This window comes from Mustela lutreola, chromosome 1 (assembly GCF_030435805.1).
Source record: "Mustela lutreola isolate mMusLut2 chromosome 1, mMusLut2.pri, whole genome shotgun sequence".
NCBI lineage: Eukaryota > Metazoa > Chordata > Mammalia > Carnivora > Mustelidae > Mustela > Mustela lutreola.
Window position 1 is genome coordinate 154,617,178 of NC_081290.1, and position 24,995 is coordinate 154,642,172.

General features: G+C 42.4%; 1 protein-coding gene across 3 annotated transcripts in view; it reads left to right on the forward strand.

Annotated features, from left to right (window-relative positions):
* The first annotated feature begins 239 nt into the window (after window positions 1-239).
* The window catches only part of FDFT1 (farnesyl-diphosphate farnesyltransferase 1), a 31,131-nt gene continuing 6,375 nt past the window's right edge, over window positions 240-24,995 (forward strand). Inside the window, exons 1-7 of one of the 3 annotated variants that reach the window (XM_059177345.1) lie at window positions 247-533; window positions 10,188-10,285; window positions 11,225-11,408; window positions 14,942-15,070; window positions 17,737-17,928; window positions 22,485-22,661; window positions 23,430-23,582. In XM_059177345.1, the coding sequence (XP_059033328.1) occupies window positions 435-533; window positions 10,188-10,285; window positions 11,225-11,408; window positions 14,942-15,070; window positions 17,737-17,928; window positions 22,485-22,661; window positions 23,430-23,582 (1,032 nt within the window). In that variant the 5' untranslated portion in view covers window positions 247-434. Of the gene's footprint in view, window positions 534-9,849; window positions 10,286-11,224; window positions 11,409-14,941; window positions 15,071-17,736; window positions 17,929-22,484; window positions 22,662-23,429; window positions 23,583-24,995 lie in introns of those variants that run through there. The other 2 variants (XM_059177346.1, XM_059177338.1) reach the window with 2 other exon arrangements.

Sequence of the window (24,995 nt, forward strand, 5' to 3'; positions counted from 1 at the left end):
CACCACAGAAACGTTAGAACGTCGGGTCTGGGTTCGGGCTCCAACTGCTACATAGGGAAGTGGAGGAAAAGGCCCGCCCCCGTAGAAGCACCAATCCCGCTCTACCGTCCTTTTCTCTTCTCCAATGGGCGTCCAGGGTATGGTCGTCACGCCAGCCTCATCCTGCCGCCGATTGGCCAGCGTCTTCCTCGTGCGAGCGGTCCTAGCTAGTCAGAGCCCGTCAGCCCACCCCGTAGGCCCACGAGAAGTGGCGCGAGAGCCAGAGACCGGTTGAGGTGGGCGGGGGAGTGGGCGTGACGCCCTCCTGGACCCGCCTCTGCTCCGCCCTAGTCGTCGCGCCTCCTGGGTTTAATCCGCTGAGTTCCTGCGGGTGTCCTCCAGGGGTGTACGGGAATTGAGCACCGAGCCCCGGCAGCCGGCAGCCTACTACCAGCATGGAGTTCGTGAAGTGCTTGGGGCGCCCCGAGGAGTTCTACAACCTCCTGCGGTTTCAGATGGGGGGCCGGCGGAAGGTGATACCCAAGATGGACCAGGTGGGAAGAGCATCCTTGCATCCTGGCTGGGACGGGGCGGCTGCGCGCGGTCCCCGGGCGTAGAGCCTGGCGGGTAGGCCCCACAATGGAGGGCGAGGGGCGCGGCGAGCGGGTGCCGGAAGCCTCTGGCGCCCTCCTACCCTAGGGGTAGCAGACACCCACCCCTTCTGGCGGCCCCACCCGCCCGGCCTGGTTCCGCTTCCCTTACCCAAATCCGGCCCAGCTGGCCGACGTCCCTTCGGCGGGCCGCCTCTTCCCTTCCTCGCCCTCCCTCAGGTGATGGTCTTGATGTTTAAAATGTTTCTGTTCTTTCCAGACATGGGTTGTCAGGTATTTTTTCGTCCGTCCTTCTGTCTTTGAGCATTGATGTTTATCAGTTTCTTAATAGGTGGTTGCAAAATCGAGATCGTATGGGTAGATTAAGTGGGAGAGGACGTGTGAGAGCATATCATGAAGGGTATGAACTATGCAAATATTGCCCCAATACCTTTTCGGGAATGAAACCTTCCTTGCTCATCCTTCAGTTTTTGGTTACACCTCTTCCAAAAGCTTGCCTCACTGTCCTGCAGTCTGATCAATCCAGTTTCTCAGTGCGTCTTCGTTTTTTTTAATAACACATATTTACTCTTCCAAGTTCTTAGTTATTATTGTAGTAGTTATTATTATATTATTTTATTAGTTACCTGTATTCTGTCGATTAGCAACATTGTTGGTTGCTTGAAGGCCAGACTTGGTTTTATTTACTTACATTTCATCTGCTTCATTCTTGTGCCCTTTGCTAAATGAATGCTTACAGAGGTATCTGTTACAAGAAAATGATTCTTAAGTGATTCTTGAATGAATAAACACATTTAGCCAAATTCGTGGGTTATATCAAAACTTTTAAATTATTTTCTCTGATGGCAACATCACAAAGACTATTCTTTGTTTAAATATATTCTTAATTGGGGTTCTTTATTAAACCACTTTAATTTCCCATCAGAAAAAAATTCTTCTCTTTCCCTCATAACTTGGGATCCTTCTCATCTTCAAGGTCTAGCTTCAGTGAGTGCCACCTCTATTCATTCAGTGGAGATTTTCGGACACCTGTTCCGTGCTAGATGTTATGCTGGTTGGACTGTGGCAGGATGGCTCACCATCTTGTGAAGTCAATAAAACATTATGATTGTTAATAGAAAATTCAGGTAGGCACCATAACAAGATACCTGTGAAACTCCCTCCACCATTTTCTCCAGTACTACTTTGTAATAGTCCCATAGTCTTGTATTGTGGTTATTTGTGTTTTGGTTTTATGATCCCTAAATCCCTTCTGGATTTAAGATTCTATATTTGATTCTGGATTTTTAAGCTATTTGGATGTAGGAATCCTGTTCAATGTCCCTTTAGTGAATTAATGAATAAAAGGTGGATGCGCTACCCTCAAGAAACCTCTAGCTTTTTAAACAAGTAAAACTTAAATAACTGTGGCAGAATATAGTAAATGCCATAAAGAAATTTCAAGTAGGGAAAGCTCACTGCTGGCTGGAATAGGGGATTCATCTTTTGGGGGATGCCTAAAGGAATTACAACTAAATATTGTTTCTGTGCCTTGCTCAATAGATGTTTAATCAGAGATTTTTACTAAGAGTTTTTGGAGCTTTCTTGAGATTGTTTGCAAGTTTTTATGTTCCTGCACATTTGTGTGTTTTGAAGAGAGAACAGTGTCTACTGTCATCATATTCTTCCAGGGACCTGTAACCTAAAATAGTCACTGCTTTGTAATCCAGTTTGTACAGTCTCCTGATCACCTCCTGGGACAGGTAGTTCACTGCCTCTGGAGACTTGCCCACTCCATCCGCAGACAGTTTTGGATCTTAGGAAGTGTTACCTTACAGTAAGCTGACCTTTTTTCACTCTGTTCTCCCTCTGGAACCAGAGTCCAATCCTTGTTGTGTAATACAGCACTTGCCATATTTTAAGAGAACTCTCACGTTATCACTGAGAATACTGATATTCAAGCCAAATGTTCTATGTTCTTCCTTTAGTTATCATTATCTGTTACTCTTTCCAGATCATTTACCAACCTGGCGTCTCCTTTTAAAGTCTATTGTTCGAAGTTGAATGGTACTCTTTCAGTGTGACCTGGTCATTTCAGAACTTAAAATTTCTTTCTTACAGATGCTGTGTAAAACTGCTTTCACTTTAAAAAGTATATTTTAATTATAAAATATTTCAAGCAAATAGAAAAATAATGAAAATACTCTAACCAATTTGTGTCTGTTTCCAAGATGTATAATGTTTGCTATATTTGCTTCATCTTTTGTTTTTTCTTAAGAAATAAAATGGCCATGTACAAATAAAGTCCCTTCCCCCCCCCCCCCCACTACATCAGTGTTCCTTGTCTTTTTTAGGTAGCCTTGTCATGCTATGGACTTAGAATTGTAGTCAGTCAGATCTCTAATTGCACTTGTTCAGGATGATTTCTTCCATTCTGACACCCTGCGGAGAGACTCTTAAAACCTAGATCTTTTACCTTTTAGATAAAGGGCATCACAATAATGGCTAACATTTATTGAGCTCTTATCTATGTGCCAAGCACTATTTTACATACCTCCTTGCTTCTATTATTTAAACTTCCCAGTAACCTTATAAGGAAGGTACTATAATTTTTAGCATTTTGTAGATTAGAACAGAGGCATAAGGTGGCTAATTAACTGCCTGAGGTCCAGTTATCCTGGGACAGAGCCTGTCTTTGAGCCTGGCTGTTTCACTCCAGAGCTCACTGTCTTTCTTACCTCCATCACGCTGCTTGTCATTCAGGTGATGGACCAGACCACACTAAATGAGTACTGTTCAACTTTGACCACTAGACGTTAAAAGGAGAGATGCCAGGTTGGTAAATGATTAAGCAGAGGAGACACATTGAGTAGAGGATTGTCCAGAATCAGCTAAAAATTGACAACACTTCCATGTGAGGGACACAGAGTAGAAAATGGCCACTCTGAATATATTCACAGTCCTGTGGAGAATCGGTGTCCAAAGGTCAGATAACCTAAGCAGTAATCTTTATTTATTTATTTTTTTGGCAGAGAGAGAGAGAGCGCGCGCGCGCGTGCGTGCGCAATTAGGTAGAAGGTCGCAATTAGGTAGAAGGTCGGGGGTGGGGGGGAAGCGGAGTAGGCTCCCTGCTGAGCAGAGAGCCCGATGCGGGTCTCAGTCCCAGGACCCTGAGACCATGACCAGAGCGGAAGGCAGAGGCTTAACCCACTGAGCCACACAGGCGCTCCAGTGCCAAGTAATCTTAAGTACACTTGGATTTCAGAAAATTTTAGTGAAATGAGAAATGTCTCTAAGTGAAACGATTTTAGAAAACACAGGAAAAGGGCTTTGTAAGTTATTAGATTTAATTTAGTTGGGGAGCCTCCTCAGTTGAAAAAACTAGTGTGGGCCAAGTTATAGAGGACTGGGCATGCCCTGAGCAAGTCATAGAGGACTGAGCATGACTGCGCATATATGAAGTGAAGAGAAAAGCAACCTGAAATTGAAGAATACAAGCTTAGAAGTATGAAGTTCTTTGAGGGCATGTGGGAGACCAAGAGCTGAGGTGTCTAATCAGTGAAGCAGGTAAGGGTTAAGAGCAGAACAGTGACTTGATGAAAGCAAAATTTTTGGAACACAAATTTGACAAGTGAGTGGGATTAGGAAGAAATTATATTGTGAGACTAATAAATTTAATAATGATAATAACAGTTTCCTAATAATAATAGCATTTATTGAGTTTTTATGTTTGCCGGGCCCTATGCTAAGGTCTTCAAGTCTTTTATCTTCAGTGTTACCAGTTAACTTTCATTGAATAACAAACCATACCAAAACTGAGTGACTTAATTCTGGAGATTGGGTTTATAACATTGTGAAAGTCTTTAACACTGTTGAACTGCCCACTTAAAAGTGATTAAGGTGGCAAATTTTATGTTCTGCATATTTTTCCATAATTAAAAAAACAATTCAGTGACTTAAAATTCCAACAACTTGAGTTCACAGTTTTCTGGGAGAGCTGGGGAGTTCTATGGTCTGGACCAGTTTGGTTGATTTCTTCTGGGCTTGCTCAGCAGGCTGGATGGGTTGTGGCTGGACAGTTGGATATTTGGCAGACTGTAGGTTGGAGTGGCAAGGAGAGACCGGTGTTTCTGTGTTTCATCATCCACAGGCAAGCCCTGGTGTCTTCAAGCCTTTGCATGAGTCACCTTTGCTGCTGTCTTAATGGCCAAAAAAAGTCACAAGGGAACCCACACCTAGGGAGGCAGAGAGAGAGAGAGAGAAGAGAGACCCCATCCCTTGATGGGAAGAGCCACAAACTTTTGTGGCACACTTAGTCAATCTTGACAACAACCCTAAATTGACAAGCACTATTATTACTCTTCTTTTACAGATTAGCAAACAGTGGCATAAAATAATTAGATAACTTGTTCAGGTAGTGGTTCTAGGATGCCCACCCAGGCTAGTCTGACAACCTCCATGCTCCCTGTTTGGAGGCTGTCTGCAGTGAAGAGCTCAGGTTTGACTGGCCCCAGATCACTGATCAGATCCCAGCACCATCACACGTGCTCCTGGCACATCGCAGATACCCTTTAATTCCTAGTTCCTTTCTTCCCTTCCCAACCTGGTGTATGGTAGCTTCCTTCCTTCTTTCCTTTCTTGAACAAATATATGACCACCAAATGCATGGCAGATACTGTCCTAGGTGCCGGAGATAAAAGAGTTAATAAGATGGGCAAGACCTTGCTTTTATTAACCTTTCTTATATTCTAAAGAAAGACAAAAAAAAAAAAAAAAAAAAGGCAAGTACAGTTGACCCTGGAACAGCATGACTTTGAACTGTGTGGATTTACTTATACATGGATTTTTTCCCACTAAGTACAGTACGGCACTGTAAATGTATTTTCTCTTTTCTTAAGCTTTATTGTAAGAATACATCATTATATAACATACAAAAAAACTGTGTGTTAATCAACTGTTTATGTTATCCGTAAGGCTTTTGGTCGTAGTAGGCTATAAGTAGTAAAGTTTTGGGGGAGTCCAAAGTTACATGCAGATTTTTGGCTGTGCAGGGGTCCATGTCCCTTATTCCCACACTGTTCAAGAGTTTACTGTATATAGTGTTTCGGGTGGAGGTAAATACTACAAGGAAAAATAACAGCAGGGCAAAGATCTGAGTGTCTAAAGTCAGGATACACAGTTTGTAGGGTTGTGATTTGGGTCCAGAGACTTGACTTCTCTGACTCATTCTCCTCTCTATAAAATAAGACTGTTGGAGAAAAGGGTAGCATTGGTTACCCCTAGAAACTGAAGACTTTGCACACTATAATCTCTTGATTTTTTTTTTTTTAAGTGAGACTCTTCTAGTTTTGAGATGTGATGAACAGTACAGTACAATATTATTTGTTTTGTTGCTCGCAGTTTTTCTGAGTCTAAAAACCCTAAGAGCCATTAAAAAAGAAAATGGTTGAATAGAGGGAACATAGGTTCACACATTTTCTTTTGCTTAACATGATTTTAGTTTCTCTCTCTCCCAATATTTTACTTACTTGAGAGAGTGAGCAGGGGGAGTGGGGAGAAACAGGGAGAAGCAGACTCCCCCTTGAGAAAGGAGCTTGATGCCAGGCTCCATGCAGGGCTCTATCCCAGTACCCTGGGATCATGACCTGAGCTGAAGGCAGAGACTTAAAACCAGTTGAGCCACTCAGGTGCCCCCTTAGTTTCCCTCTTTTGTAACAAAGAGACTGGGGGGAAATGTGCACTTAGCAGATATTGATGGCTGGCTATTTCTTTCACAGAAGGATTTGGCTGTAGGAATTCAGGGTTCAGTAAACTTGATTTCTACTGAGTTTTTAGGAGCCTATCCATAAATAGGGGCATGCTGGTGTGATCACCCAGACAGTACCTCATGGAAAAAGCAGGTGTTTTGTAATTGTGCATTTCTGGCCTCTATTAAGTCTAAATCCTGACTCTTAGCTAAATAATTTTTGGTAACTTAACCTCCAGGTAATAGTTTCTTCATCTATAAAACAGAGATACTGATCGCAGTCCCTGAACCACGATTTTCCAACTCAGAAATGGTCTGAAGATGAGAAATGTTTTCATAAATCTGGCTCAAAGTCATTTGGCGGCAAAACTGCCCCTAATTGAAGTGAATCTGGCTTAGTATAAATATGAGTGTTTTGCTGAAGAAATATTAACAGTTAATTATGGGATATTACTCTATAGCAATTGGGGCTGTATATGCATCTTATTGCCTATTTTCTGAAGCACTAAAAATTCTGAATTCGGCTGTACATCTGGCCATGAAGTTTGAATGAAAGTGGATATAGGTCTGTAATATATTCCTTAAAGGATTTTGTAAGGATAAAAAGTAATATTTGTATTGTGCTTGGCATGCGGTAGCTGCCCAGTAAATGGTAGCTATTAATTTTATATAAATTTGGTTAAATTGTGGGGTTTCTCCCCATTCTGAGGAATCTGCATTCAAGTCTGAAGGAGAGCTGTGGAAATGGTCGATAGCTGTTCACCTGTGGACTTTTCCTGGGAGTCCCAGTCCTGGGAGTTCGGTCTCACACTTCTAGCCACTGCACACTCTTCCTCCAAATGCCTTTCATCCCTGTTTTTCTCTCACTTGAGAGTTCTTGGGAGCATACTTGATGTCAGACAGCAGTGGAAAACATCAGGAGGCTCTAGAGACCGGCAGCTGTTAGCTCTAGTCTTTTTTCCACCCTCGCCTCCCTGCCAGCCCATGGGAATCAAGCAGTGGAAATTTTCATAGGGAGTCTAGTTCTCCAGTGCTTAATAGTTATAGCTTCCTATATCTTCTTGGTAATTTGAGGAAATTATTGTTATGGAGTGAGGAACTGAGGCAAATAGGTGACAGAAAGAAGAATGGTGAGGGAAGGAGACTGGGAAGGGGTTTATTGACCTTGCTTACTTTAAGAGTGGGAGAGGTGTGTTGATAAGGAAGGGTAGTATTCTTTAAGGTTGTTGCTCTCAAAAACCTGTCCAGCTTTTATAGGAGCTCATGGTTAGATGTCAGCTCCTAAACCGTACGTTGTAGTTGAGGATTAAAACATTTGGCAGTGCAGTGAAAGGAATCATTGTGGCCTGGTAACAACAGTTTCTGTGAAGAGCTGCCATAGAGCTCAGTAGTAGCTGTTAATTCTGTTTCTTTGACTTGACTGCAAAGCCTGAAGCCTGGCCTCTCTATACTTGAGAGGGAAGGAGTTGGTGAATGGTTTTTAAACACCCTCAATGGGGGTGGGGGTGGGGCGCCTGGGTGGCTCCTGTCAGTTGGTTGGTTAAAGCCTGCCTTGGGCTCACGTCATGATCCTAGGCCCACACGGAGGCTCCCGGCTCAGTGGGAGTCTGTTTCTCCCTCTCCCTCAGCCATTCCCCCTACTTGTGCACCCTCTCTCTGTCAAATAAATAAAGAGTATCTTTTAAAAATAAATACATAAATACTCTGAACATATTCATTTATTCATCAAACCTTCACTGAGTATATTTGTATGCCAGACACTGCATGAAATGATTTTATTAGTATGGTGCCCAGTAAACACTAATTTTTATTAATCATGTTATATTGAACATGGCAAGAAAATGAAATTCTCATGATTATGTAATTTTTTTAAGCTTTATTCTTGTTAATATGATACGCATTCATGATAGGAAATTGAGAAAATAATACACATAAAAAAGAACATGGGCCCACTAGGGTTCAGGATTCACTGTTAACATTCCAAAGTGACTGCAGATACTCTGGTTTCTCTTCAGATCGCATAAATCTTTCGCCTTTTACCAAAGTGACTGCAGTATTTCCCACCAGTGGATATGCCATTAGGTATATTTTTAACCACTCCCCTGTTAGGTATTTCAAATGTTTTCTTTTTCTTAAAAAGGGGGGGGGGGACCAGGAGTTGGTGGGATACATGAGAACTCTGTACTTTGCACTCAGTTTTCCTCTGAACCTAAAACAGCTCTAAAATTAAAGTCTGTATAAAATACACAGCAGTTCTTTCAGCTATGCTTGCTTTGAAGCTATGGCTTTTTTTTTTTTCCTGGAAAAAATGATTCTTGTTGGGGGCGCCTGGGTGGCTCAGTGGGTTAAAGCCTCTGCCTTTGGCTCAGGTCATGGTCTCGGGGTCCTGGGATCCAGCCCCACATTGGGCTCTCTGCTCAGCAAGGAGCCTGCTTCTTTATCTCTGCCTGCCTCTCTGCCTACTTGTGATCTGTCAAATAAATAAATAAATAAATCTTAAAAAAACAAAAAACGATTCTTGTTTTCCTTAGGGAAGAGTAAAAGTTCAGGAAGCAGCTCATTACAGCTTACTAATTTGAAAGAGAAAGAGGATCAGAAATCTTAAAAGTAATATCTTTCCAGTATTTCCCACCAGTGGATATGCCATTAGGTATATTTTTCATTTATTCATGAAGAAGTGAGGAAAAAAAAAAAAGAAGCCAGAGATGGACTGTAGTTAAAGCAGTAAAAACAGTTTCTTCAGAATAGTCATTGCAATGACTCAGTATAGAAAAGAGACCTCAGTATAGAACTGGGCTCAGTTCTGGGCACCTGGGTAGCTCAATGGGTTAAAGCCTCTGATTTCCACGCTCAGGTCATGATCCTGGGGTCTTGGGATTGAGCCAGCATCTGGCTCTTTTTGTTTGGCAGGATCCCGTTTCCTCCTCTCTCTCTGCCTACTTGTGATCTCCGTCCAATAAATAAATAAATAAATAAATCTTAAAGAAAGAAAGAAAGAACGAACGAACTGGGCTCAATTCTGAATACAACACGGAAAAGTGGGAATTTCTAGCCAAAGGAGCAGAGTGGAGGGGTCGGTGGATGGAAAAGATGAAGATGGAACATGTTGGGTGAGGGACGTTCTCACCACACGACCTAACCTAGTGGGATTCTTGCCAGAGGCAGACCAGGGTGATGAGATGATGGGGACTGAGGAACCCTGCCAGTAGGTCGGGGTGATCAGTAGCAGGATTCTTGCTAAAATTGAGCCATGCAGGGGTAGACACAAGTACAAGAGTGACTCACCGACTCCAGTTTGGTGAAGGAAAGATTCTGGCACCAGGAGGAAGAGCCAGCTTCTCAGAGTCGACTGGGCTTTGGCAGCTGCCCATGGGGTCCGGGGACAAGGGGAAGACTTGGAGGAAGGCACAGGTGGTGAAGGGATGGCAAGCGGGGAGGAGGGAGGCAGGGGGGCGGGGTTGACCTCGGCCCCGGGGGGGCGGGGCCAGCCAGCCACAGGCCTGGTGGGGTGGAGGGAAAGCCTGCCCCGCCCCACGGGGCGCCTCCCAGCCCCGCTCGGGTCTATGGAGGAAAAACTCTGCTCGGGCCCCACGATTCCCATGGCCGTGGCAGCCTGCGGCACCAAGGCCATGTGCCTGTTCAAGCGGACCTTTGTGCTGAGTCCGGCCGCGGCACCCCGGGGCACAGGCGCGGGCGCCGGCTCCCCGCCGCGGGGCTGCCCCTTGTCTTCCGCCGCCTGGCCCTCCAAGGACTGGCCGCGGGGGGAGGGCGTCTGCGGCTGGCTGCGCACCCCGCCGGCAGCCTGCCGCCGGCCGCAGTCCCACTCCTGCTCCTCTGCATCTCCCACTTCAGTGTGTCTTCTCTGTCCCCAGGACTCGCTGAGCAACAGCTTGAAAACTTGCTACAAGTATCTCAATCAGACCAGTCGCAGTTTTGCAGCTGTCATTGAGGCGCTGGATGGGGAAATGCGGTGAGTGGCCAGACAGCTCCTTTTCACGTGGGGGAGGAGAGCTTTTCCTGGGGACCTTGAGCTAGTCCCGGACGTTGAGCCACTCAAGGCTACTTTCTGACAGCCCCTAGCGTTGTAGTGTCCGCTTGTGGCTCATCTAGAGCGTGCCCCACCAGAGTGAAGGAAACGTGGTCGGAACACCCATGTATTTACTCTAGAATGCCCTTCCGGCCGGCCACTTCGCCGTCTAATAGTGTCCCTGTGGGCCCAGCTCTTTCAGGGAAGCAGGGGGGAAGGGGGGTGGGGGATGGTGGTGTTTATTGACTCTTTTTTAGTCCTGGCAGCTGAACTCTGAGTTCTCTGAGTAGGTCATGAATTTTTCTTGGCTTCACTATGCTACTTTGCAATTCTAGTATATGGGGCTAATTCTAATAGAGTTGCTTTTTTTGTTTTTTAAAGTTTTATTCAAGTAATCTCTATACCCCACCTGGTACTCAAATTTAGGACTCCTATGACTAAACCAGCCCAAGTTGCTTCTGGGCAGATTGCCTGGTGAACCTGGACCAGTTGCCTTTGTGTATGATAGTAATTATTACTGAGAAGTTACTGTGTTTTTTGACTTTATTTTTATCCTCAAAAATACTAGTTCCATGTAAAAAGTTGGCCTGTTGATCTTTGTACAGTTGTTCTACGTTTGTTAAATGTAACTCATTCTGAGAGTAGTTGTGACATCCAGCTGGCAGGGTTTTTGTTTTGTTTTTTATAAATAAACCACTGAAGTCCATTGCTCCCACTTAAGAAAGGAAAACTAAGATGTCTCGTATACAAAAAGCTTTGGCTATCCTTTCATAGTTCTTTAGAGGTGGGGTCCTAGTAGGGTTTCATAAATGACACGTTATTTTGAAATAAATATCTTGGAATGTTTGTCCTGTTATATTAATAGTTTCTCCATTTTCACAGCCATGCGGTATGCATATTTTATCTGGTCCTCCGAGCCCTGGACACTCTGGAAGATGACATGACCATCAGTATAGAAAAAAAGGTTCCACTGCTACACAATTTTCACTCTTACCTTTATGAACCAGACTGGCGGTATATGGAGAGCAAGGAGAAGGATCGACAAGTGCTAGAGGACTTCCCAACGGTAGCAGAATTACATATCTCTTCTGCCTATGGTTGTGTGTATAACTGATGATGTATTTGTCAGCCAGCCCTCATCCCTATAGAGAACTGTAAAATCAGGGCAGTGTAATCTAATGTGATGGGTAAGAATCTGAAGCTACGCTGCCTGGGTTGGAATCCCACCCCTTCCCCTTATTAACTGGTTTGGAGTGATGCGGCCTGTGTAAACCTCAGTTCTCCATCTATAGTGATAATAATAGTACCCACTTCGTAGTATTGTTGTGAGGTTTGAAAAGAGTCAAGACAGGTTAGAATGGTATTAGCTACTATTACTGTTATCAGTATGTTGCCTAGAAGTCCAGTGTTTCTTCTTTTGGAAAGATACATTTCTTTCTTTTCTTTTTTTCTTTTAAGATTTTATTTATTTATTTGACAGAGATCACAAGTAAGAAGAGAGGCAGGCAGAGAGAAAGGGGGAAGCAGGTTCCCTACTGAGCAGAGAGCCTGAAAAGAGGTTCGATCCCAGGACCCTGAGATCATGACCTGAGCCAAAGGCAGTGGCTTAATCCACTGAGCCACCCAGGTGCCCCTGAATAAGTGCTTCTTTCATATCAAATAAATAAAAGGTTGATTTAGTGAAGTCTCATGTTCTCTAACAGACCAAAGAAGCCCTTCCTTTTGTACACAGTTGTCAGAATTTGGGAGGAAGAATTGCCCTCATGTGGCTGTTGCTACTGAAATAGATCTATATTCTTGAGCGGGGAGGGCTGTAATCCACCCCATACAAAAGAGTGTTTGAGAGACTTCTTTGGAGCAAGGGCTATTTCAGATTACTGAGAGCATGTTTTTGGTGTCAGAGACAAAAATAAAAGACAATAAAGTTCAAACCAAAAGAAAAGAAATCTGTGAGAAGTAATTACATGGAGCTGATACAGTACAATACAATAAAAAACAAGAAAAAGGAAAAAAGAACCTGTGAAGAATAATTAGGTGGGGAATGAGAGCACTCACCTAGAGAAGGTACCAGTGATTTGGCTCTCCTAGAACACCTCTCACGACCTGAGCTGAAGACCGATGCATAACTGACTGAGCCATCCAGGTGTCCTGATGTGTATTCTTACTTAAAAAAGTTATATTCTAGCTAGAGCCTCCAAAAAAAAGAAAGAAAGAAAGAAAGAAAAACAAAAAACCTTTGACACTATTTTCGAATTGAGTAGATTCATAACAAATAGTTTCTAGTTGTGGGATAAATGTCATAGGTATTTGAAAAACCAAGGCAGCCCTATCTACTCGGCAAAAATGAAAGAATATGAAAACGTGTGAATGTCAGAATAATTTGGGGGGATATGGCAAGTAAATGTTTAGATAATATTTCAATATGCTTAGAAAACCAAAGTGGGGGCGCCTGGGTGGCTCAGTGGGTTAAGCCGCTGCCTTCAGCTCAGGTCATGATCTCAGGGTCCTGGGATCGAGTCCCATATCGGGCTCTCTGCTCAGCAGGGGGCCTGCTTCCTCCTCTCTCTGTGATCTCTTCCCTTCCTCTCTCCTACTGTGTTCTCTCTCTGTCAAATAAATAAATAAAATCTTTAAAAAAAAAAAAAAAAAAAAAAGAAAACCAAAGTGGTCTTTATAAATATTGCATTCCAATGAGAAAACAACAGTTTGTTCAAGCAAATTTCAACATTAAATTGATCATTTCCTATGTTGTAGTAGGGTGAGAGAACAGAGCCTCCCCTGCAGAGTGGAAACTTGCTCTGCCAGAATAGAAGGGAGCAGAGTGCACAGGCCAGGCATCACCATTTTGCTGGTGTTGACCTTTTATATCCTTAAGAATGTGAAATATACGAAGCTATGTGTTGGTGAGGATGGAACTTCAAAATCAGAGGTCCTTTCAGCTTGTCATTCCTATTGAGATAGGAATTTATGGAAAATCGTAGTGTCTTATTTTCAGTGGGAAAGCTTTGCACACCTGCTGATCTATCCCAGCATCTCCTTGAGACAAGATGCAAAATTTGAAGGATAAAGCAGTGTCTTTGGGTTACGCGCACCATCAGTTTCGGGCAAGGTCCTAGGGCAGAACAGTTAACTTGGCCTCACTCACACAGTACTGCTCTTAGACCGAGGGAAGAAGGGCCTGCACTTCCCGGCTCCTCACTTTTAGAGGGCCCCACTCAAAGGGGTAAGGGTTCCCCAGTGCCATGGGAGTGTGCCTACCCAGATCTTATGCAGCTCGCCTTCTAGATTATATTCCAGGTGTGTGGAATTCCTTGCCCTCAGCTCCCTGAGCCTGCTTTCTGAGTTTGCAGTCTGTTTCCTCAGGCCTGTCTTCTCCAGGGTGAACCGTGCACCAGTGACCCTGCCCCTAGGTCTTCTGGGTGCTAGACAGAGTTGGGAGTGGGAGGGCCAGGCTGCAGACCAGAAGATGGGGATCGCCAGTCTCTGCTCTTGCTTTTTGGAACAGAGCCCTGAGGGAGATTTAAACTCACACCTGAGTCCTTCAGGTTGTGGTGAAGGTCTTTGTAAAAGCAAGAGAATAACACATACTGTTTAACAGATTACTAGTGTGACTGATAATTTCAAGATTTTGAGCCAGGATGGTGTGTGTGCCTCCTTTTGTGCTCTTGTCCCAGGTCCCACAGACTTTAGGCATAAGCCTAGACAGAGTTTTCTCACCAAGTGAGCCTCTCCCCAGTGTGTGTGCATTAAGATTGAATCTGGTGTTTTATGCTTTGTGGTCATTAGTCAGTATCATCTGAAGCCAGGCTTTCTAGAACTTTCGCTGTATATTATGGATTAGAGCTTATCTTTTTCGCCTGGTACTAGTGGAAACTAGTAGTCTTTGAGACCTACCCCAAACACAACTTAAAGAATAGCATAGGGTTATTTTTAAATGCTAATAGTGGTAATAACATATATTTATTGAGCTATGAATTAGTTAATGAAATATTCATTCAAAGTTTATATTTTATGGTAATGTAATTTTAACATTTAGCCTTATAGTAGGGGAGACACTATAACTTCCTGATAGAAATTTGGAAATTGATGATAAAAATGGTGGCTCATCTCCTCCGTAGAATGTAAACTGTACCAAGTTCAAGTTTCTGTTCCTTTCCAGGCTGTGTATCCCCAGTGCCTAGAACAAAGCTTGTTACATAGGAAGTGCTTGGTGCATGTTTGAAGGAATGAGTCTTCCCTATCATGAGGTTTGTCTAAAATGGGGCATTCTCCCTAAAATTCTTATGTTTATGTCCACTTTATGTTGAAACACCTCATTTATTATCTAATGGAAAGATGAGTGTAGAGTGAGACTTTGATTTTCTTTAGAAATTTTAGCAGTTTTTAGACTCTTCTATTTTAACAGTTATAACATTTCTGAGCTTATTGTGCAATATGTAGAAAACTAGCATGACCTAGGTGTTAGGCTTATAGATGAATCATCTGGGAGTCTTAATGAGTTCTACTGTTATTTTATCTTACGATCTGTACGTACCATGTTCCCAGTGTAAATACGTATTTCATATTTTTTTTTTTTTTTTTTGTGATTTCCATTTCCAGATCTCCCTCGAGTTTAGAAATTTGGCTGAGAAATATCAAACAGTGATTGTTGACATTTGCCAGAAAATGGGATTTGGGATGGCGGAGTTTTTGGATAAACACGTAACCTCTGAACAAGAATGGGACAAGGTCAGTGTTTGCAAGCTGTGTTGGTGTGTGGCGCATAGAACAGAGCTGGCAGCATGTGCTATGAAGTTCAGAGTGAGGAAGAAAGTTGTCATACCAGTTCCAAGTTTTCTGGTTTTACAGCCCACCTGTGTAGCTTGAATGTCTCATCATAAACACTTTAAATAAAGGGGCTTAGAGTTGAATACTTGAAATAATCCATGCCCTAGGGAGTTTGCCATTAAGTTAGGCCGAAGTAAATATAACCTGTCCCAGAGATACAAACATTAACTGACTTGCTGTGAAATTTTAGATTTCTTAAAATTAATGTAATATAGAGATAGCCGAGGTTTTCAAATCTTCAAAAATGTGGTTTTGGTTATTTGCTTTCTTCCATCACTGAGTATGTGTGTATGTGGACACACCTTAGCATCTGAATCAGTTTCCAATTCCATCTTAGCACAAGATGACTTTTAAACTCTGTGCCAGCCTGACCCCATTTGTTGAGGAGAAGTAGGTACCACTTAAACTGTTAAATTATATGTGTGTTTCCTTTCCAACTTTTTGAATATCCATCTAGAGATACTGACTTAGGATCGTGGGTGTGTTGTGCTGAGGAGTAACTCTCCAATACCGTACTTCTTCTTTCCCGTCATCTCCTTACAGAACTAACACAATGGGAGAAGTTCCAAGTTTCTCAGCCTCCCTCCCCCAGTTCATATGGCCGTTAGTAATGAATATGTGTGGGGATTAGCAATGGGAGACCCCTCATGGGTGAGGTGGTCTTCCTTGGGAGGCAGGATAGCTGGAAAGGGCAATGAGAGCAGATGATGTGGCAGATAAAATTATGATGACTTTTATTTGGCCTGAGTTTACTCCTGAGCAGCAGCTGCATAGGATATGGCCAGGGTAGGAGTTAGGGGACAGGGAGAAAGTGCCTGTCTAGACAAAGTGACCTAATTGACCATGGGGACTAAACTAAGCATCAAAATACTGGATAGAAAGGAAGGATGTTGCCCATTTTCCGTAGGAATGATGTTTGTGAGACTTGTTCATCTCCCCAGTGGAAGCAAACACATTTTAAACATCTGAACTATGTGTGTATTTTGTATCTTTAATAGTGTTTAAGTTAGGATCTCAGAAGAGAGGTGACTACATGCATACTGAATATAGGTTCAAAGTCTGGCCTCTTAATCCTTCAGTCCTCAAAACTTGCTGGCAACATCTTTGCATCTGCTGGGTTATGCTCTCCAAGTTAGCATGAGTGATGCTGCTGCTGGAATACCCATTTATGAAATTAAAGTTAAAGCTGAAACTCCTCTGGGCCAGGAATCAGCACTGGTTAGCTGCGTGGTGACTCCCTTTTCCGCTCTGCAGACCTATTCAGGTAGTGGTAGTTTGTTGAGTATAATTTCTGATTAGATGAAATTCAGTACTTTGAGTGATTCTCCCCGCCTTCAACTTTGGAGGAAGAAAACTACTTCCAGTCTAGGAATATTTCTATCCAAAGAACTGTTATCTTAAAATCTTCTTTTCCTAGGGCAGTGCAAGGACAAACTGATGTTTTTAATTTTCTAGTAATTCTTTTTAAGTTTCTTTTAGCTGTCCACAGCTCATTTCTCTATTTTAGCCTATCTTTACTCTTTCCAGAGTCTTCCATTCTTAGACCACATTTTGAGTGCTTTCTCTTTGCCATTTCATTGTGCCTTTTGATTAGTCTGGCTTTGCGCATTTCTTTCATCCAGAGGTCCTCCTTGGGTCTTTCCTGAATGTTTACCCTTGCTGTTGTTCACCCCAGAGTGTACCTTCTTTAACTGCTCTCCACCTCTTACAGTGTATAATGGAAATTCATTTCATAGGAGTATTGCATTAAGTTGTCTTGGAATACTCTTTTTAAGAGAGGAGAGCTTTGACAAACTACTTCTACAGGAAGGAACTTCTTTGACAATCAAGAATGATGCCAAGATTTCTTTGGAGAAAAGGCAGTTTCAGTAAAGTTGTTAGAACCTGCCTTGTAAACCAGACCACCTGGCTTTGAGTCCCTCGCCTCTAACTTCCAGATGAGTGATCTTGGGTAATTAATTGACCAAACTCTGTCTGCCCCAGTTTGCACATCTGTAAAATGGTGGTAGTAATAATAATACATGCCTCATAAAGGTGTTTGTGAGGAGTGAATCTGCAGAGTGCTTTGAAATGTGGCAAGAACAGAGCTGTGGTACTTTGTCCTTCTATGTAATGAAGATTTTGAGACACGGCAAGATCTTGAAGTGTCCTCAAGACTAAGCTCCACTTACTATTCTACTTTCTATTAGAATATTCCTTATTCCCTCATTGCCTTCACCCTCAATTTTAGATACCAAAAAGCTTACTGTACTAGTTTATTTTTTCAGTGACCTTTTATTCTAGGAGTAATGCATGTCCACAATAGAAATACGGAAAAGCAGGTGAAAAAATAAAACCATCACACCAGCCAGAGATCAGAGGTCACTTTGGTTAAATCTTTTGTGCACGTGTTTTTTATTCTTCACATGTACATAGTGCATATTTGTATTTTTTAATCAAAATCAGATCTTGTACATTCTGTTTGGAACCTGTTTTGGGATTTTGTTTTTTTTGGCTTTTGAGATCTTTTTTATAGGCAGTTATCTCGGATGTTTCCATTATAGTAAGTACTTCATTGTTTCTTACAGTACTGTCACTATGTTGCCGGGCTGGTGGGAATTGGCCTTTCCCGTCTGTTCTCAGCCTCAGAGTTAGAAGACCCCTTAGTTGGTGAAGACACAGAATGTGCCAATTCTATGGGCCTGTTTCTGCAGAAAACAAACATCATTCGTGATTATCTGGAAGACCATCGAGAAGGAAGAGAGTTTTGGCCTCAAGAGGTAACAGATGTAGGAAATTTGAGAAAAGTAATTTTAAGTACTTTCTGAGAACAAAACAAAACAAATCTTTCAGTTGTAAATGACAGAAATGTGAACAAACTACCTTAGACAATGTAAGAGAATATATGAAACAGGTTAGGATTTAGTTTGCTTCAGAGTAGACTGGCTAAATCCCGGGGTTCAGACTATGTATAGTAATGCACACACACACACAGACGCTCACACAGAGGCTCTATCCTTGTTCTTTCTATCTCTTGAATAGGCTTTCTCCAAGTGGTGGATATAACAACTCATGACTCACAATCTACTAGCTTAATAAAGAAGTTCTTAGGAAGGCCCAGTTGATGAGACATGGATCCTGTGCCCAGCCCATAATCAGTTACCATGTAAGCAGAGGGCTGAGTACTCTGGCCAGACCTGGGTTATATCTTCCCAACACACAGAGTGGATTCTACCCCACCCTTAACCCCTGTCAAAAAAGGATTCTGTGGCAAGAAGGAAGACCATAGAGAGGGAGAGGCAAAAACTACTGAATGTTCATTATAAGAGAAGAGTTGATCTTTGACTTAATTTTAAAAAAGCAAGTAGTCAAGGAAAGCCATGGATGTTGGCTTTATTCAGAAGGACAGCTAGAAAGTATTAGGACTATGTCCTGATTTTACTCCAGTATTTGTCTATTGCTTTCCGTAAAATGATTTCCTAAAAGCAAGCGCTTTTAATTTTTTTATTATTTAAATATTTTATTTATTTGAGAGACAGAACGTGAACAGGGGAAGAGGCAGAGGCAGAGGGAGAAGCAGACTCCCCACTGAGCAGGGAGCGCCTCCATCCCAGGACCCTGAGATCGTGCATGGCCTGAGCTGAAGTCAGTCACTTAACTGACTGAGCCACCAGGCACCCCAACCAAATGATTTTAAAGTGAAAAAAAGGCAGGTGACAAAGTAGGGAAAATATTTGCAACTCATATAGCAAATACGGGACTGCTATTCCTAATATAAAAACTGCTAAAAGTTAAGACCAGCTACTTTATAGAAAACTGGGCAAAGAGATAACAGGTTATTCACAGAAAGAACAAATTTTTTTTTTTTTTTTGAAAGAAAGATCCTTAAATAGCTGAAAAGATGATCAGTCCCACACCTAATAAGAAAAATTCACGTTAAAACGACCCTGGACTGAGACATCCTAGTTTGCCAAGTTTCCCAGGTGACTCCTGTGTGGGCAGGGTTGCCAAAGAGCTCTAGACCACCCTTCTGGGATGCCACGGCTCAGCGAAGGGAAGAGGTTTGTGTGAGGACCCGCAGTGAGTCAGGGGCCATCTGGAAGGGCCACTTGAGTCTCTGGGTCCCAGCCGGGGCTTGTCCCTTGTCATCACACTGCCTGTCACCCAGGCACGTCCCCTCAGGATGGGTCATGTGCACTAGCTCTACAGGTCTGCACACCGTTTACATCCTCTTCTGTAATATTGAATAGCTGTTAGACCACAGGGTAGTGGTGTGAATAAAGTGAGATAAACCTTGGCCAGGGTGCTTCTAAATGTCAGTCCAAATAGCTTAACTAAAAAAGAGAGAAGAACCCTGAGAGACTATCCAGCACCGGACTGGCAAAAAGTCGTTAAGGTTGGTATTCACTAAGAAAAACTGGGGACGCAGGCACTCTGTGGCTGGGGAGAGTGTATCCTGGTGTAAACAGCCCTGAGCGCTGGCAGCTTGGCAAGTGAATAATATGGGGGCTTAGTCGTGCAGCTTTGTTTCTAATAGGTAAAGTTTATAAACAACTGAGATGTCTATACCGGACTGAACGAACTATGGTCTATTCCCTTGGTGGAGCACAGAAATAACTATACTACTATGGAGTAATCTCCAGGTTATATTATTAAGTGAAAAAAAGTAAGGTGCACAGCACCGTAAACATACGGAACGTAATCAAATATGTACGTAATTATACTGGGAATAATATTGAAATACTGAAACTGTTACAGAAACACTGCAACATACAGCAAATAGGCAGTTGTGTTCTTATCAGTCTGGGAACCAAGATGTTCAGTCTAAAATAAAAGGTACAAATATAGAACTATTAATAAAGTTAAGAAAAATTCCCATAATCCTAAACTGACTTGAAAATGTCAGCATGAATTCCTGATACAGATTCTCTATTAAAAAAAAAAAAAAAATGTCTCGCTCTCTCTACAAAGAGGTGTAGAAACAAACCAGTAATAATGAGTACCGCTGGTGTTCCAGTTTGGTCTTTTACTACTGTTTTCCACCACACAGAATAGGGGAGTAGGAACTGAGAATACACTGTCGTGCCAGGAAGTAAGGCGGCTATCAAAGTACAAAGTATAGGGTAAAAAGGTATAGGGTCCAATTTAAAGGTGCCTTTACTGACCACATATGGAACAATTTAAATATCGAAAAGAATGAAGACTACAGTGGGTTGAAACACAGAAAATGTGTTTAAATCTAAAGAGAAATGAGCATCTGCCTCCTGAAGGATGGGGTGCTCTCTTATCGAGAGGCACACAACGGCTGATCTTTGCCCACTTTGATGTTAGCAGTCCTTAGGCTTCATGTCTAGTTCTGTTCATTTATTGGGGATCAAGTCCCACATTGGGCTCCTTGCTCTGCAGGGAGGCTGCTTCTCCCTCATCTGCCACTCCCCCTGCTTGTGCGCTTTCTCCCTTTTCTGTCTGACAAGTAAGTAAGTAAATAAAATCTTAAAAAATCACTGATTAGGTTTAATCTGTTGTAATTATTCTCACTATTAAAGCTCAAAATTTTCCTCCTTTGGTCAGGAACAGGTTCAGGTTGGCTCCTGAGTCCTCACGAGGGGACTCTTATTATTTTGATAGCTTCCTTGCCGTTTGGTATGTACAGATGTTCTAAGCTCATTTTGTACATTTCTTGCTTGAGTACTGGACTCCTCCAGCTCTTAGGAACCCCAGGTAAGACACCTGGGCTAATGGGAAATAGTACCCAGCACTGTACTTGGACACTAGGCACAGTCACTGCTCTTGGGACAGTCTGTGTGTGTGTGTGTGTGTGTGTGTGTGTGTAGTTTTAAAGCTCAAATACCTTCTAAGTTCATGTTAATATTTCCAGTTCAGGGATTGTTACATAACCACCTCCTCTGTATTACATTTCTACTTCATTTCTTCCTCATCGAGATTCATAATTCTCAGGGAAATCAGAGATGCTAGAATTAGTATATGCCATGATTACTCATTTGCTTTTCTCCCCCTGCATTACAGATCCTGCAGTCTCTCAGTGGAGATAAAAATGCACCTACCACCAAAATGATTCTTGAAAATAATTGAAAACTATTTTTGCGTATGCTATACTAATTTCCAATTTTTTATGATTGTATTTATTTCTGAGTTGTCAGATTAGATGGCCACTGATACTGTACTATCTTCCTTTCCCCCTTCCTTAGTCTTAGTTTAAGCTCACCTTAAATTAAGGTGAGCTTTTATTGATGTCTGTAGTCATTTTGGTTGTCTGGAGCTCACACACTTATCGATTGGAAAGGCCCATGAGAATAATAATTTCTCACGTTTATACATATTGGTAATTTGTGACTTTGATATTTGAAAGTTAGTTTTTCTAGATAAATAATTTTTAGCTCACATTTTTGAGTATCCCATTTTCTTCTGCTTTACAGACTGTTAAAATTCTAAGGGTAACTTAATTTTCTTTTCCTTGTAATTTATGGGTTCTTTTTCTTTTCCTTGGTGATTACTGCTTAGATCCCTTATCACTGGAGATGCCAAAAGGTGATGTCCTAAATTCTGTCACCCTTTCTGTATTTTTTAGCAGGAATTTTGGATTTTGTAAAAATGGTAGTGGTGGTGGCCAGTCATTTATTGGGGGACAGTGTAAGGTGACAATAACCATTATTCTTTGGGAAACTTAAGAGTGATCAAAAATGAAATTAGTTTTTTCCTAGCTTCAGAGACTCCTTTAGAAATATCATTAAAAATTGTTAAATCGATCACACTGTTGGAGTTGAAGATGTTATTTCACTTTTGAGTTACTAAGATCCAAGAAGGTAATGTTGTCATTGTGTAGACTCAGCTCATTCTCCCCGAAGACACTTGTTCGGCAGCATTCTTATCAGAATTGGGAACGTCATGTTAATCATTCATTACTTTGAGTCCTGACCATCTTCAGAATATTTAACATTTAGCTTGCACAGTACTCTTGTAGCTGATTTTGTAAGGAGACTAATGCCTTCTGGAACAACAGGAGTCCTCTTTATTTGAAGTCATCAAAGTATTGCTTAGTACATGATGTACCAACTGTCCCTAAGGGACAGTTTCCCAAATACTTAACTGACTTCTAGGTTGTGATCAGACCCTGACTGGTCATCACAAGTAGCCACTTTGTGGAGCTTGAAATGGACTTGATCTTGGTGAAAGAGGAGCATGCAGCTAAGAAAAACTTCACTGTAGATCTTATTAATAAGATAGTTCTTATTAATAAGATAGTTCTTATTGATGAAGATTCTTTCCGGTTGCTTGTATGTTCTTCACTTATGCCCGTGCTAACTTACTTTTTAAGGTTTGGGGCAAGTATGTTAAGAAGTTGGGCGATTTTGCTAAGCCACAGAACATTGACTCGGCTGTGCAGTGCCTGAACGAACTTATAACCAACGCACTTCACCACATCCCACATGTCATCACTTATCTTTCAAGACTTAGAAACCAAAGTGTGTTTAACTTCTGTGCTATTCCACAGGTAGGTAAGGGAGCTATTCTTGTGTATGAGAGGCGGAAGCTAAAAGGACTGGCATGGTGGTGCTGATGGGGGTGGACAGAATCCATTTACTATTTTGGTTTGCTGTATTCAGGAATATGGTTCCTTTTAAAAAGATGACTCCAGTCTGTTTTCTTTTGCTGGGTGGGAAGGCAGGCACCTCCCCTCTGCCCCACAACCACCACACCCAGGTCAGCCTCCTTAGATGCTTAGCCTCACAATTAAATCTAAGGCTTTGGCTTAGGTTTAGGGGGAATGCTGGGTAGAATATAGGTGAAGGTTTATCATTACAGAGTCTTACTTAAGGGCCTTGTTTCTGCTGTCCTTTTCCCAGACATGGGATAACAGAACCTGATCCTATGGACCTAGCCCCTCAGTTCTCTGGTACTTAGGCTTTTTTATTTTTTTAATTTTTTTAAAAAGAGTTTTATTTATTTATTTGACAGACAGAGATCACAAGTAGGCAGAGAGGCAGACAGAGAAGGGAGGGGAAGCAGGCTCCCTGCTGAGCAGAGAGCCCTATGAGGGGCTCAATCCCAGGTCCCCAAGATCATGATCTGAGCTGAGGCAGAGGCTTTAACCCACTGAGCCACCCAGGCGCCCCACTTAGGCTTATTTAAATGCCTTTGCCAATTATTTTAGTTTTTAACTCAAATACATGAAACTCATGGGATTTAACTGATTTGGAAACTTGGTTTGATCTTTTTTCTTGTTTTTTCTCTTCTTTTCTCTCCCTCCTCATATCTGTAGGTGATGGCCATTGCCACTCTGGCTGCCTGTTACAACAATCAGCAGGTGTTCAAAGGCGTAGTGAAGATCCGAAAAGGGCAGGCAGTAACTCTAATGATGGACGCCACCAATATGCCAGCGGTCAAGGCTATAATCTACCAGTACATGGAAGAGGTGGGTTCTTACTTAACGACCTGGAAAATTTGTGTCTCTTCTTAAGATTTAAATACTGTCACTCTTTCAAGAGTTCATATTTGGCTACTAGATGATTGTAACAGCTCACGGTGTTATGGTATAAAGAGACAGGAGTTGGTGTCCTTTATTAGGAAGTGTGTGCACAGGTTGCTGATTGATTGGAGCTGCAGGGCCCCCTGCTGGGAAGCTATAAATGGAACAAGGCTTTAGGGTGGAGCCCCTATGGAGGATCGGATTTTTTGAGGAGGGGATCAGATTTGAGGTGAACCAGGCTTCATGGGTGTGCTGAGTGAAGCTGAGGCTTGTGCATGCTGATGCAGGATCTGACCAAGTGCATCTCCAGGCCCCAGGCCAGGTTGCCTGACACCCAATCCAGTACTTTCCGTTATGTGATAGGCCTCAACTGAGAAACCACAGTAGGGAAATGCAGCAAAGGAGAATCATCAAGTGGCAGTGATTTGTCAGTTTTTTAATGCGGATCTCATTTCAAATGCCAAAACCACCCTATAGGACAAAACACACTTGTTCAAGTCAGATCTCCTGCTGTGGAGGATATAATACATGACTAGGTTCTAAAAACTTTTTCTTAGAGGGTAAAACTAATCACTAGGCCTTAGAGCAGTGGTTTTTAACTGAAAGGGCTTTTGCGCCCGCCCCCTCCCCCACCCCAGGGGACATTTTGCAATGTCTGAAGACATTTTTTTGTGATGGTCACACTGGTGAGGGGGGTAGCCACTAGCTTCTGGTGAGTGGAGGCCCTGAGATCTTGGGTTCTTACTAAAGATCGAACTACTATGGAAATACATGAAACATGAAAGACCTTCCTCCTTCCTCTCTCCCAGAGAGAACTACTGCTGCCAATAATTTTCTCCCTCCTTCCTGTCCTCTGGTTACATCTTTACAGGGATGTGATGTGTAATAGTGGTCTCCCCTAAACAGAATTCTGCAAAAACAGTGATTTCCTTGGATTTCTGTTGTATAGTGCACATTCTCCTTGGAGTTCCTCTCTTCTATCTGACAAGATTTGGACCTCTGCATTTCTTTTTTTTTTTTTTTTTTTTTTTTTTTTTTTTTTTTTTTAAGATTTTATTTATATATTTGTCAGAGAGAGAACAAGCGAGAGCGAGCATAGGCAGACAGAGTGGAAGGCAGAATCAGAGGGAGAAGCAGGCTCCCTGCAGAGCAAGGAGCCCGATGTGGGACTCGATCCCAGGACGCTGGGATCATGACCTGAGCCGAAGGCAGCTGCTTAACCAACTGAGCCACCCAGGCATCCCGGACCTCTGCATTTCTACCAAAGACACCAATAGAAGACATATAAGAGCAGGGACCCTGGGTGGCTTAGTCGATTAATCATCTCCCTTTGGCTCAGATCATGATCCCAGGGTCTTG